Source organism: Anomaloglossus baeobatrachus, chromosome 3, assembly GCF_048569485.1.
Source record: "Anomaloglossus baeobatrachus isolate aAnoBae1 chromosome 3, aAnoBae1.hap1, whole genome shotgun sequence".
NCBI classification, from domain to species: Eukaryota; Metazoa; Chordata; class Amphibia; order Anura; family Aromobatidae; genus Anomaloglossus; species Anomaloglossus baeobatrachus.
The window spans coordinates 213,640,586-213,653,336 of NC_134355.1; the positions used below are offsets into that span (position 1 = coordinate 213,640,586).

Genomic DNA, 12,751 nt, shown 5'->3' on the forward strand with positions numbered 1-12,751 from the left:
ATATAATTTCCTATTCAGGGCAGCAGCTGCTTAAAATTGTACCGAGAAGATTTGATTTTCATTGCATGGCTTTCTCCCCGGGACATAGTTCTGCCTTGCGTACGGCTCCGGGCACGTCTGATGTGCTGCTATTTGCAATCTTGCCACTAGGTGGCGGAAGAGATTTTAATTCGCGGTACTTCTAGAAAATGAAGTAGCAGTGACAAGCTTGGTGGGACACGCTCGTGACGTCATGACGTGCAACCCGGAAATTAATATGTGAAAACTATATGGGAAGAACGTGGGAATCCCAGAAGCGCTATAACTGGTGGGTGTACGAGCGGCTGCCGGCATTGTCCCGGGACTCCTCTGCGGCCAGTCTCCCTGATGGAGGTCTGCTTTTTCATTGTGACAAAGCTTTATGTGTATGTAACAATAGGGGAATTTGAGCATCAGCCCAGATGACGTCGCCCGTGCCGCACTGGGGTCAGACACAGGCATTGTGTGAATGGCTGGGCAATTAACCCTTTCCAACCTGTGTATTCTTATGAATAGCTATCTCAGTGGCAAAAAAGACCAGGAAGCCATGACCCTACAATTCTTCCTTTTTTTATGTAACGGGAAAGTTCCCATTTAATGTAGTTTAACCCCTTAAAGATAGGGCCACCTTTGTCTTTACCCCTGGGCGATTTTTTTATTTTTTTATTTTTAATCAGTGGAAAAAAAATCAGTAAGCATGGTGTCTCAGTGGTTAGCACTGCAGTCTTGTGGTGGTTAGCACTGCAGTCTTTTTTGGTGGCTCGGTGGTTAGCACTGTAGACTTTTGGTGGCTCGGTGGTTAGCACTGTAGACTTTTGGTGGCTCAGTGGGTAGCACTGCAGTCTTGCAGCGCTGGGATCCTGGATTAAAATCACAACATCTGCCAGGAGTTTGTATGTTCTCCCCGTGTTTGCGTGGGTTTCCTCCAGGTACTCCGGTTTCTTCCCACACTCTAAAGACATACAGATAAGGAGTTTAGATTGTGAGCCCCAATGGGGACAGTGTTGCTGATGCATGTAAAGCGCAGTGGAATTAATAGCGCTATATAAAATTAAATATTATACTGTTATTGTAAAGAATTTTGTTTGTCGCATTTTATTGCAATGTTGCGGCGACCAAAAAAACATAATTCTGGTGTTTTGATTTTCTCTTTCTATTTCGTCATTTACCATTTGTATTAATTTCTTTTATATTTTGATAGATCGGGCATTTCTGAATGTGGCGATACCAAATGTGTTTTTTTTTGTTTTTTTTTTTAATAGTTTTATTTTTAATGGGGTAAAGGGAAATTGGGGGGGGGGTGATTTTTATTTTTAAATCATTTTCTTTTTTTATACTGTATTAGTCTCCTTAGAAGACTTGAGGGTGCGATTGTCTGGGCACCTGTCCTAAACTTAGCAGTGCATCAGCAATGCTATGTATAGTGAAAACCATGCCCCATGAACACAGGAGAATCATAGTGACAGGCATGGTGGACCATCAGCTGACCCCCAGCAATCATGACAACCCCTCAGCACCCTGCGATCACATCATGGGCGCACATGTTAAATCCTGCTGTCAGAGATTGACCGTGGTATTTATCTGGTTAGTGCACTACTTAAAGGCACTTGATGGCTGAATAAAGCAACTGTGATTTTTGTTACACTTTATTAGTGATAAATTTAGGGGAATAAAATTTGCATTTATAACATTGGAAATTTGGTGAAAATGTAGCAAAGTTTCAAACATTGAATTTTGATGCCATATAGCCAAAAAAATGGTTAATATAATTTCCCATATGTCCACTTTTCATCGGTATCATTTTCCCAGCCATGCTTTATTATCATAGGATGGTACAATGGTTTTAATTTTAGAAAATGTATAAAATCTATTTCTTTCACTGACCAATTCAGGTTTGAAGTGACTTTGAGCCTTCTGTTTAATGGAAAACCACCAAAAGTTACACAATTTTAAAGGTTTAACCCTTCAGGTTGTACACAAAAATGAATACAGAGTGAAATAAAAAAAAATATATATACCGTATATAATTTTTTTTCCACTAAACTATTGCTTTAGCCCTAATTTTTCATTTTTATAAGGCGTTAACGGAGAAAATGAATCCCATAATTTCTTACGCAGTTTCTCCTAAACGTAACAATACAACATATTTAGTAGAAAACCGCTGTTCTAGTGCGTGGCAGAGCTTAGAAGAGAAGGAGCATCATTTCACTTTTGAACAACTTGCTGGACGCCATGTTGCATTAGCAGGGCTTGTGAGGTGTTTATCGTTCTAAGCATGTACAAAAATGCAGTTGATCACACATTTTTGTGCTAAAGCTGCCAAAAATGATGGGACACCATGGGAATAGGGGTCAGACAGTCTCGTTAGTGGCTCCTTTAGTGGTTTGCTCTGAATCAAGCTTTTTTGGGCAGGATTTTGACAAACTCCAAGACAAATTCTCAGTATAGAGCACAGGATTTTTACAAATTCATCATTTTTTCTTTTTTTACATTTTTACTTAGGGTGGCTTTACATGCTATGATATCGCTAAAGCGATCTCGTTGGGGTCACGGAATTTGTGACGCTCATCCGGACGGTTTAAAAATGTTGTTGTGTGAGACACCTATGAGCGATTTTGAATCGTCGCAAAAACGTTGAAAATCGTTCATCGGTGACATCACCCCCCTATTCCAAATTATCGTTGCTGCTGCAGTAACAATGTTGTTTGTCGTTCCTGCGGCAGCACACATCGCTATGTGTGACGCCGCTGCAACAACAAACATCTCCTTACCTTCGTCCACCGGAAAATGAAGAAGGAAGGAGGTGGGCGGCATGTTCCGGCCGCTCATCTCTTCCCCTCCTTTTCTATTGGGCGGCGGTTCAGTGACGCTGAACGAAGAAAGGAGGCGGTTCGCCGCACAGGTATGTGCGTGTGATGCTGCCGTAGCGATAATGTTCGCTACGGCAGCGATTACCACATCATGTCACTGACGTGGGCAGGTGCTATTGTGCTCGACATCGCTAGCAATGGCTAGCGATGTCGCAGCGTGTAAAGCGGCCTTTAGTTCTACTACAGGACTTGACTATTTTGCACACTTGCAGATCTCCTGCATAGCAGCCACTCCTGTATTGCAGTGCATGATGAGACCTGTCAGCTTTACACTGACACTTGGCCTGTTAGATCCTGCTGATTGCAGGGTCTAACAGACCACTGTAGCTGACAGACTCCAGGCCCATTAACTGGCCACAGTAACCATCGGAACCCCTCTAGGTAACTTTGGAATTGACCATCCGCTGTTGCTATTGATGAGGTTAAAAGCAGGGCTGTGGAGTCGGTAAGCCAAACCTGCGACTCAGACTCCTCAATTTCCCTTACACCGACTCCGACTCCCACATATATTGCTTATATTTAAGTGAGTAATTTATTGTAGTGCAATGTGAACATCAGACATTTAATCATTTTTATGATACAATAATAAAGATATTTATTTATATATATATATATATATATATATATATATATATATAAACACTATGTAATAAACTGTGGAAGTGGCAAAAAATAGTTTTCAACAAAAACATACTAAATAACATTTGTGCAGTCTATGAATTTTTTCTAAGAAATAGAATTGCCTCCATCAGATCCTCCTTCATAGATGACCTCAAATCTGACCTAATAATTTTAAGGCTAGAGAACAACCTCTCTACACTAACTTGGGTTAGAGGCAAAGCTATAACCACATGGGTAACATCTCTAACAATTTCTGGTTATAAAGGAATTGCCTCCTGCACAGTCAGTTTTGATGAACAGTTGAATTTTTCTATTTCTTTGAGATCAAGTGAAAAATTTTGCTGAAATCTGGTCAATTTGCTTGCTATAGGAGACGGAGTGTAATCTTTTTCCTTGCGGCAACACTTTGCTGCTCCATATCATCCAAATACTTGTCAAAGTAACACTCCTCATCTGATGAGGATGAAGATATGGCAGCAGTAGCACTGTCAGGGCCCAAGTCCTCTTGCGCCTGGCAGTCCTGTAGGCCACTTGTCCTACCTGCTGCCTCAGTCAGAGCTTCTTTTCCTTTAGTAAGTTGTTGATCATCAAGCGTATACGATGACTTGGGTCCACATAAACAGCTGCCAGAAGAATTTTATCTTCCAATAGCTGTGTCTCTCTCTGTTTCATTGAAGCAGAAATGCCATCTGCGATTAAACCTCCTCTTTGGGACAGGCAAAATAGCAAGTTCTTCCACTCCTTTATGAAAATGCCAGGAGTTAAATCCTCAGCTTGTAATTTTTTAGTCACGGTAAATGGGTGTTTAAGCAATTCCGTCAATTCAGCCACCTGTGTTCATTGACCTTCATTTAGGGTTACCTGAGGGTTTGCCATATCTATAAGAAACTGTTTTACTTGAAGCATTCGCTCAAAAATTAAATAAGTTCTGCCCCACAGAGTGGCTTGATCAACAATTACCCCTTTCCCAGCACGTCTCTTCAAGATGGAATCAATTTTGGGGGTTCTGGCGGCAATAACCAATTTCCTCACTTTTCCAATCAGATTTCCAGCATGTCCCTCTTGCAGACTCTCTCTTATTGCCAGCTGCATTTGCACAACACAGAGCATGTGATGAATATGAAAGTGTTTTGAAGCAGCTTCAACAAGATTATCTATCTTCTGTTGTAATATCTGTTTGTTTCTCAGTTATATGAATATCACTGTGGCTCCATCTCACACATACTGAATCCTAAATTTTCTTCAAACTGTTGTGCATTACTCTCATTCATCAGTTTAATTGTACTTATCATGTTTGAAGCATTGCTATTGAAAACATTATTTATGAGCTCACAAACCTTTCAGGTGATGCGTTTTTTTAAAAAGCTGATCTGCTTTTGCAGCTGAAAAACGTCCTCAAACGCAGCAAAAACTGTGTGAATGTAGCGTTAGATCAGGAATAGAACAGCCATTTATAGGACATTTCATAACTTTCCCAAATTGCTATGAAAAAATATTCAGCACATTCTGCATTGCACTACTGTCCCCAATTTATTATATATTTTAGGAGGCGGTCCATATTATATCGACTCCACCAAAATGAACACCGACTCAGACTCCACAGCCCTGGTTAAAAGGTCATGATTGGTGATAACACTGATTGTGACTGGGCTGGAGGGTGTATAATACCCTCTTGCAGTACCAGACAACCAGTGCCAATCAGGTTTGGTCATACCCGGTGATTGCCGTGATTGTGACGCGGGCTTCTTCAGCCTGCCTACCTGGCTCTGATCTTTAGTCATGTCCCAGAGAAGATAATAGCTGGATAGGCAGGCTGAAGGAGCCCGCTTCACTATGATTGGGCTGCCTATACTAACAGATCATTCACAGTAATTCCCGGGCATGATCAAACCTGATTGGACTCGAACCAGCTCGCTGAATGTCTCCAGATCTGGACAGTTGTTTTCATTAAATTATTACTGTGTGATTTTGTATGTTGCCAGTATAATGCAATCACGTACATGTATTGCTTATAAGCCCATGTAGGTATTCGAAATAAAAAGCAATCTATACCTTTACTTGGGGTACTGCCACACTAAACGACATACCAGTGATTCCGACCACGATACGACCTGGTCAGGATCGCTGGTACAATGTAATTAAACAAGGCACTCCCGAACTTGAAAGTGATGCAAGTTTATTTAACCCCTTTAGCCCCGGGCATTTTGCGTTTTTACGGGGGGTTTTTTCCCTCTTTCTTCCGAGAGCCGTAACTTTTTTTATTTTTTTTTTATTTTTCCGTCAATCTTGCCATATAAGGGCTTGTTTTTTGCGGGACGAGTTGTAGTTTTAAATGGAAACATACGTTTTTACCATATAGTGTACTGGAAAACCGCAAAAAAATTCCAAGTGCGGAAAAATTGCAAAAAAAGTGTTACCACATAATAGTTTTTATGATATATTTTATTCAAAGTGTTCACTATATAGTAAAACTGAAGTATCTATGTGATGCCTGAGGTCGGTGCGAGTTTGTAGACACCAAACATGTATAGGTTTACTTTTATCTAAGGGGTTCAAAAAAATTCACAAGCTTGTCCAAAAAAAGTGGCACACGTTTTGCGCCATTTTCAAAAACCCGTAGAGTTCTCATTTTTCGGGATCTGGCTCAGTTATGGCTTATTTTTTGTATCTCAAGCTGACGTTACAGGTACAGGTAACAGCTGACGTTTTTACCTGTACCATTTTTGCGTAGATGCTACGTTTTGATCGCCTGTTATTGCATTTTGCGCAAAATTTGCAGTGACCAAAAACCGTAATTTTTGCGTTTGGAACTTTTTTGCTGCTACGCCATTTACCAATTAGATTAATTGATTTTATATATTGATAGGTTGGGCATTTCTCAACGCGGCGATACCAAATGTGTATATTTTTTTTATTTTTTTAACCCTTTAATTTTCGGTGGGGTGAGAGGAGGGGTGATTTGAACTTTTAGGTTTTAAATTTTTGTTAATTTTTTAAAACTTTTATTTTTTATTTTGCTAGTTCCCCTAGGGGGCTATATAGATCAACAATCCGATTGCTCTGCCATATCTCCAGATCACAGCTACAGAGCTTAGATCTGCAGATATGCTGCTTTACTTTCAATGGCGGCAGTATTCCGGCATTGAGAATAAATGACTCGTTAGCTACAGGCGTCCTCATATGACCCTGTGCTACCATGGCAACCACCGGAAGTCACGTGATCATGTCACGTGACTTCCGATGGGGGCGGGGTAAGTCACCATAATGGCGGCGCGCATATACATCTCGCTGACAGATTTTGGCAGCGAAATGTAAGGGATTAATAGTCGTGGGTGGAAGCGATTCCACCCGCGACTAGCAGGTACACATGTCAGCTGTTGAAAATAGCTGATATGTACGCGGATCGCCGCGGCCTGCCCACGGCAGGGGGCGGGGATTAACCGCACACGATCCATGACGTAGCCAGTACGTCATGGGTCGTTAAGGGGTTAATGTGCTTGAAAAAACATTTTCGGTCCACTACGGATCTTCCTCAGTTGCACATTAGTGGAGTTGACTGGAGGCATAGGATGGTGTGAGGCGCGGTATCCACCGCTGCATTTGGGCTGCCATTTGTTCATGCACATTACATAAACTTGGATCACTTTCAAGTTTGTGAGTGCCTTGTTTAATTTCATTGTAACATTTGGAACCTGAAGAGCACCCCTATTTCTCTTGATATCCCTACAAGGAAGTGCCATTTCTTCTTTCTATGATCGCTGGTTCGTCGCTACAGGGTCGCTAGTGAGCTGTCAAACAGTAAGATCTTCCTAACGACGCAGTAACGATATAACGACCTGTACAACGATATCGGCGGTTGCTGGGACCCTGTCACATAGCACGATTCAAATCTTGATTAGTAACATAGGCGTGCACCTACATTGCCTTTTCCGCACCTTCTCTGCTCCGATTGGTGGTCGTAACTGCGTTGTGACTGGGCGGCCTTGCCTTTAGAGAAGGCAACATAATAGCGCTTCCATCCTTTGTTCTGGTTTGCAGATCCAGAAGAACTGTTGAATGGATGAAGCGATGCAGAATGGACTGTATTACGATCTGCTGCTACACGCAGTTCGGGACAAGTGAATTCAGCCCTCTGAAATGTACTGCCATCTACAAGCCAGAACAGAGGATGGAAGCGGCCAAACCGAACGCAGTAGCGATTACCAATTGGAACAGAGAGGGCACGGAAAACGGCGAAGATGCACGCCTATGTGAATCGCAAACAAGGTCGTTGGGTAAGGTGTCAAACACACCAATGCGTGCTGCCCTGCGGGAGCCCGACGAGCAAAAAATGAACCAGAACAGTGTGTAATGATCAGTGATTTCACAGCCGGGGTCAGGTCGCTGCTTAGTGTCACACACAGCGAGATCGCTGATGAGGTCACTGGTACGTCACAAAACCTGTGACTCAGCAGCGATCTCGCTATGTGAGAAGTACCCCTTATGCAATCTATTGCTCCTTTACTGAAAATATCTCTTCTGTTGCATATACAGATGAGGCTTCAGAGTCCCTTCCAGAGCCTCTAATCCCAGTCTAGCCCCTCCTTGGTCTGCTTGACTGAAAGCTCACTATCTTGATTGCAAAGCCAGCAGGCGGAGATATAGAGGCTGGGGAAGTTCTTGAGCCAAAAGTACAAATACAAGCTACTGGTTTGTATCAAAACTAATATTCTGTAACCTACTGTTTACATGTATTCTTTGATTTATTTCTCAGTTGTAAGACCTCTTAAGGAAAATGACTGAAGCAGTTCCCAGTGATCCCATTGGTCGACGTATAATTTGTGATGGAGAATATGCAACAGTCCATTTTGTTGGATTGGTGCCACCTACACCAGGTATGCCGTAATATCATGAACTGAATAAAAAGGTATTTTTATACACATTTCTTTTAACCACTTACTGACAAATGAAATACAGTTATGTCATATACTGGCTCCCTGACCTTGATGTGGGCCCAGGAACTGAGTCTGCATCGTTCTCTGCGATGATGGCTGTGTTATTCAGCCTTTATCTGACTCTAATATCTGTTTGTGGAGCAGAGCTCCATTCAAGTCTGTTAAATGCTGCTGTTAATCTCTGGCAGCGGCATGTACAGCCTTCCAACAGAGGAGCACACCATTTCATGCAAACAAAGGTGAATTCTGCGTGTAGAATAAAATTCATTAATGTATTATTCAACAAAAATCGCATAAAAGCTTTGAAAAGTCATAACATTTTGTGTCAAAGTTGTGCTGACCGTTTGCAGCTTTTGACATTTTCACACCAATTGGGCAGAACTTGTGAGGAGTGATGGTGACCACGCTCTGCATCAAATTCTTCAAATATGCCGACGTTTTCTACGCCACAAATGTTACTCCAGTCCCAGATTGAAGCAGCATGTCTGACGACATGCACACCACTTGGAAGAGGCACAGAATTCATTAAATGGTGTGAGTCTCTTAATGAACTTGAAACCTTGTATTTTGTCAAGACTGGTGTCGCATGAGTTTGTGTTACGTCAGTCTTGATGACAAGGCCCTTAGTTTAGCTTTATGGTATCTCGGAGTGGAGGTAGGTGAGAGCACACAGGAGAGGGGTATCCGCAGCACTATGGAGAAGCAAGTACTGCTAGGAATAATATTCTTAGCAGATACGAATAGAACCTGCCATTTAGCTATGTGAAGCTGTATTCTACGAGGAGCAGAGAGATGAAAAATACAAGAAGGTGCAAGAAAGAAAAATTATAGTGGGTTGATTCTGTATATTAAGTATTTGCTGTGCTTTGTGAAAAACAGGTGCTTTGTGGGAATAACCTAAAAGGTTATCTGTCACCAGGTTTTTGCCAACTAATCTGAGAGCAGCATAATGTAGGGGGCAGAGACCCTGATTCCAGTGATGTCACTTACAGGGCTGCTTAGTGTAGTTTTGATAAAATCGTTTATTAATCAGCAGGAGATTATCATTGGTCTGTTGCCAGGTAGTCCAGCATATTTATGAGCTCTGTATAGCTGCTAGATCTGCAGCAGAGAAAACATTGATTTTATCAAAATGAACACAAATTGCTCAGTAAGTGACACATTGCTGGAATCGGGGTCTCTGTCTCAACATTATGCTGTTCTCAGATGGGAGAGCAAAAACCTGCTGACAGATTCCCTTTAACACATACTAATTAACAGAACATGCTGACAGTTATTTTTTTCCCTGTAGTTTCTTATTATGAACTTCTGGATGTGTTGCTAGCCCCTCCATTCAGAGAAATGTCCACGTAGTTCACTTCTAAACTATGAGGTGTACTTGCAGCTCAACAACCCTATTTAACCCTGTAAAGGAGAGTTATATTGTTTCCTTAGGAGTGCACAACATCCGCGCCTCCTAGTGGCCAGGAGTCGAGCTGGTGCCTTCTGAAGATGGACAGTTCAGACGGGTGGCATGGTGATGCTGTCTCTATGCATTGGGTGGTGTTGCTTGGCCTCGGCAGTAGGGGAGAAGTGCAAGTGCACTGCAGCTAATTGCTTTCAGCGATCCTGACAACTTAACAGCGGAGCTTGCAGCTTCTAAAGCATAGAGACTGCAGAGTGGTCAGTAACCTAAGCAGCAAGCTGTGCAATATGGATTTGTTCTTGACAAAAAAGAATATTTTTAATAACAGGCAAATTAAAGTCGCTTGTTTTAAAGTACACAACCCCTTCTTGAGGTCTAAGAGATCCATTTAATAATCCTGAGACACCAAATGTGATGCTAAGACTATATGAAAGTAATTATTAAACTGCCTGATATCGATTGAGATATTGCTGTACTTTTATATTTAGGCATGTGGCTTGGCGTAGAATGGGACAACCCTTTGAGAGGCAAACATGATGGCTCCCACGAAGGCACAAGATATTTTACATGCAGGTAATTGCACAGATACATTATTAACTTTTGGGGTTCTTCCTGCTTTGGCAGCTTTCTGCTATTTATGGTGTTATGTTTCTCATAGTTGTATTACTAGTGTGAAAATGTGACTAATGTGAAATTACTAGTGTGAAAAAGTTTTCACTGGGGAGAATATTGCAATTTTACTAGTGATAAATTGAGAGCTCATTCGTTTAGGAACAACTTGTATGATTCCTCTATATAAATAGGCATATTTAAATAGAAAATCAGGCTTATACTGCTACCTTTCTTCAAATAAAATTATTAATCTTATCACAATTTATGATAGTTTTTAGTCTATCTGCTAAATTTAAAGGGAACTTATCATCAGGTTTTAGCTATCTATTCAAGGAGCAGCATAGTATCGGGCACAAGACCTAATTACAGTGATGTCACTTATTTCGCTGTTTCAATACAATCACTGTTTTATCAACAGGGGATTAACACTACAGGACTACTTTTAGGCTGGGTTCACACATAGCGACAGCGATAACGACGTTGCTGTTACGTTTTCTGTGACGTAACAGCGACCTAGTAAGTTGCTGTTATGATCGCTGCTTAGCTGTCAAACACAGCGACGCAGCAGCGATCATAACGTCGCTACATGTGCAGAGAGCAGGGAGCCGCGCACACTGCTTAGCGCTGGCTCCCTGCTCTCCTCCTAGCTACAGTACACATCGGGTTAATTAACCCGATGTGTACTGCAGCTACATGTGCAGAGAGCAGCGCACACTGCTTAGCGCTGGCTCCCTGCACTCCTAGCTACAGTACACATCGGGTTAATTAACCCGATGTATACTGCAGCTACATGTGCAGAGAGCAGGGAGCCGCGCACACTGCTTAGCGCTGGCTCCCTGCACTCCTAGCTACAGTACACATCGGGTTAATTAACCCGATGTGTACTGCAGCTACATGTGCAGAGAGCAGGGAGCCGGCACTGGCAGCGTGAGAGCGGCGGAGGCTGGTAACAAAGGTAAATATCGGGTAACCACCTTGGTTACCCGATGCTTACCGCAGCTGCCAGATGCCGGCTCCTGCTCTCTGCTCGCTTCATTTCGTCGCTCTCTCGCTGTCACACACAGCGATCTGTGCGTCACAGCGGGAGAGCAACAATAAAAAAACGAACCAGGGCTGTATGTAACGAGCAGCGATCTCACAGCAAGGGCCAGATCGCTGCTCAGTGTCACACACAGCAAGATCGCTAATGAGGTCACTGTTGCGTCACCAAAACCGTGACGTAGCAGCGATTTCGGTAGCGATCTCATTATGTGTGAAGCACCCCTTAGTGTACCAGACAGGCTATTCGGTGTAACACCACCACAGATTAGCAGTTTGCTGACCATTGACAGTGTACACAGGAAGCAAGATTATATACAGCCCAGAAGTATTATCTCTGCTACATCTCCATCAGACCATACTTATGCTAATTCTAACAGGGGGATCGGATAACTATGAATACCCCCCAGCTATTATCTGATCCTCAGCTGCTGTCACTCAAGAAGCTGATGATTTTATAAACTTTACTTTTTTGGATTTTATAACCTAAACATCCGAGCTGACCACTACAGGTATGTATAGAATCAGCCTGATAGTACCAGTAAAGCACTGGCTTTAGCTTATATACGAAAGTTCACATGATATCTGTGTGTTCCATCTCTCCGGATCCCCTGATGAATCACTTTGTGATAAAACGCGTCGGGAAGGAGTAACACTTTTGGTGACTGCAAAGGAGGAACTGGGGAATTGTGTAGCAGCTAGACTGTGCCCCCCCACCCCCACGGACACTTTCCTCACAGCTATAGGTCTGAACACATCGAATGGTGAGATTGTTCCTTGACTTTGTTATAATCTGCAGTCAGCGTGATTGTCATGTGGACTTGTTTGTCCTGTTGGACTTAATATTTGCAGGTTGTGTAAGTGGTTCTGTGACAAGACTAACCATTAATTGTGGTGTGTATATTCAGTTACAGTCCACAGAGACACCTGTCCACTATTTTAATCTTGTCTTTGTCTGTGTGTCATTGGGTAACCTTTCTTAAACTTTAGGAATAAAAGTTAAGTTTTATATAAAGCTCATAGAGAAGGCTTTTCTCAAATACCTTGTGAAGTAAATTCTGACTCTGATCGGCGCTATTACTGTCCGCTCATCCCCATCATGGGACCTTGGGCTCCATGACCTTTGAGATCAGGTGATGACATGTCAACTTCCAGTTGATCCAACCTTATCGAGGCGGGCCCCAGTCTCCAGAGTGACTGGGCTGTGGGCAGAGTTTCACCACTCGTCACAGCCCAGCATATCGTGCGCGCTC

General features: G+C 42.5%; 1 protein-coding gene across 6 annotated transcripts in view; it reads left to right on the top strand.

Moving 5' to 3' along the window:
* The first annotated feature begins 228 nt into the window (after positions 1–228).
* The window catches only part of TBCE (tubulin folding cofactor E), a 271,869-nt gene continuing 259,346 nt past the window's right edge, over positions 229–12,751 (top strand). For 3 of the 6 annotated variants that reach the window (XM_075338202.1, XM_075338206.1, XM_075338204.1), the window contains exons 1-3: positions 229–307; positions 8,263–8,383; positions 10,337–10,421. In XM_075338202.1, coding sequence (XP_075194317.1) covers positions 8,284–8,383; positions 10,337–10,421 — 185 coding nt within the window. In that variant the 5' untranslated portion in view covers positions 229–307; positions 8,263–8,283. Of the gene's footprint in view, positions 373–8,262; positions 8,384–10,336; positions 10,422–12,751 lie in introns of those variants that run through there. The other 3 variants (XM_075338203.1, XM_075338205.1, XM_075338207.1) reach the window with 3 other exon arrangements.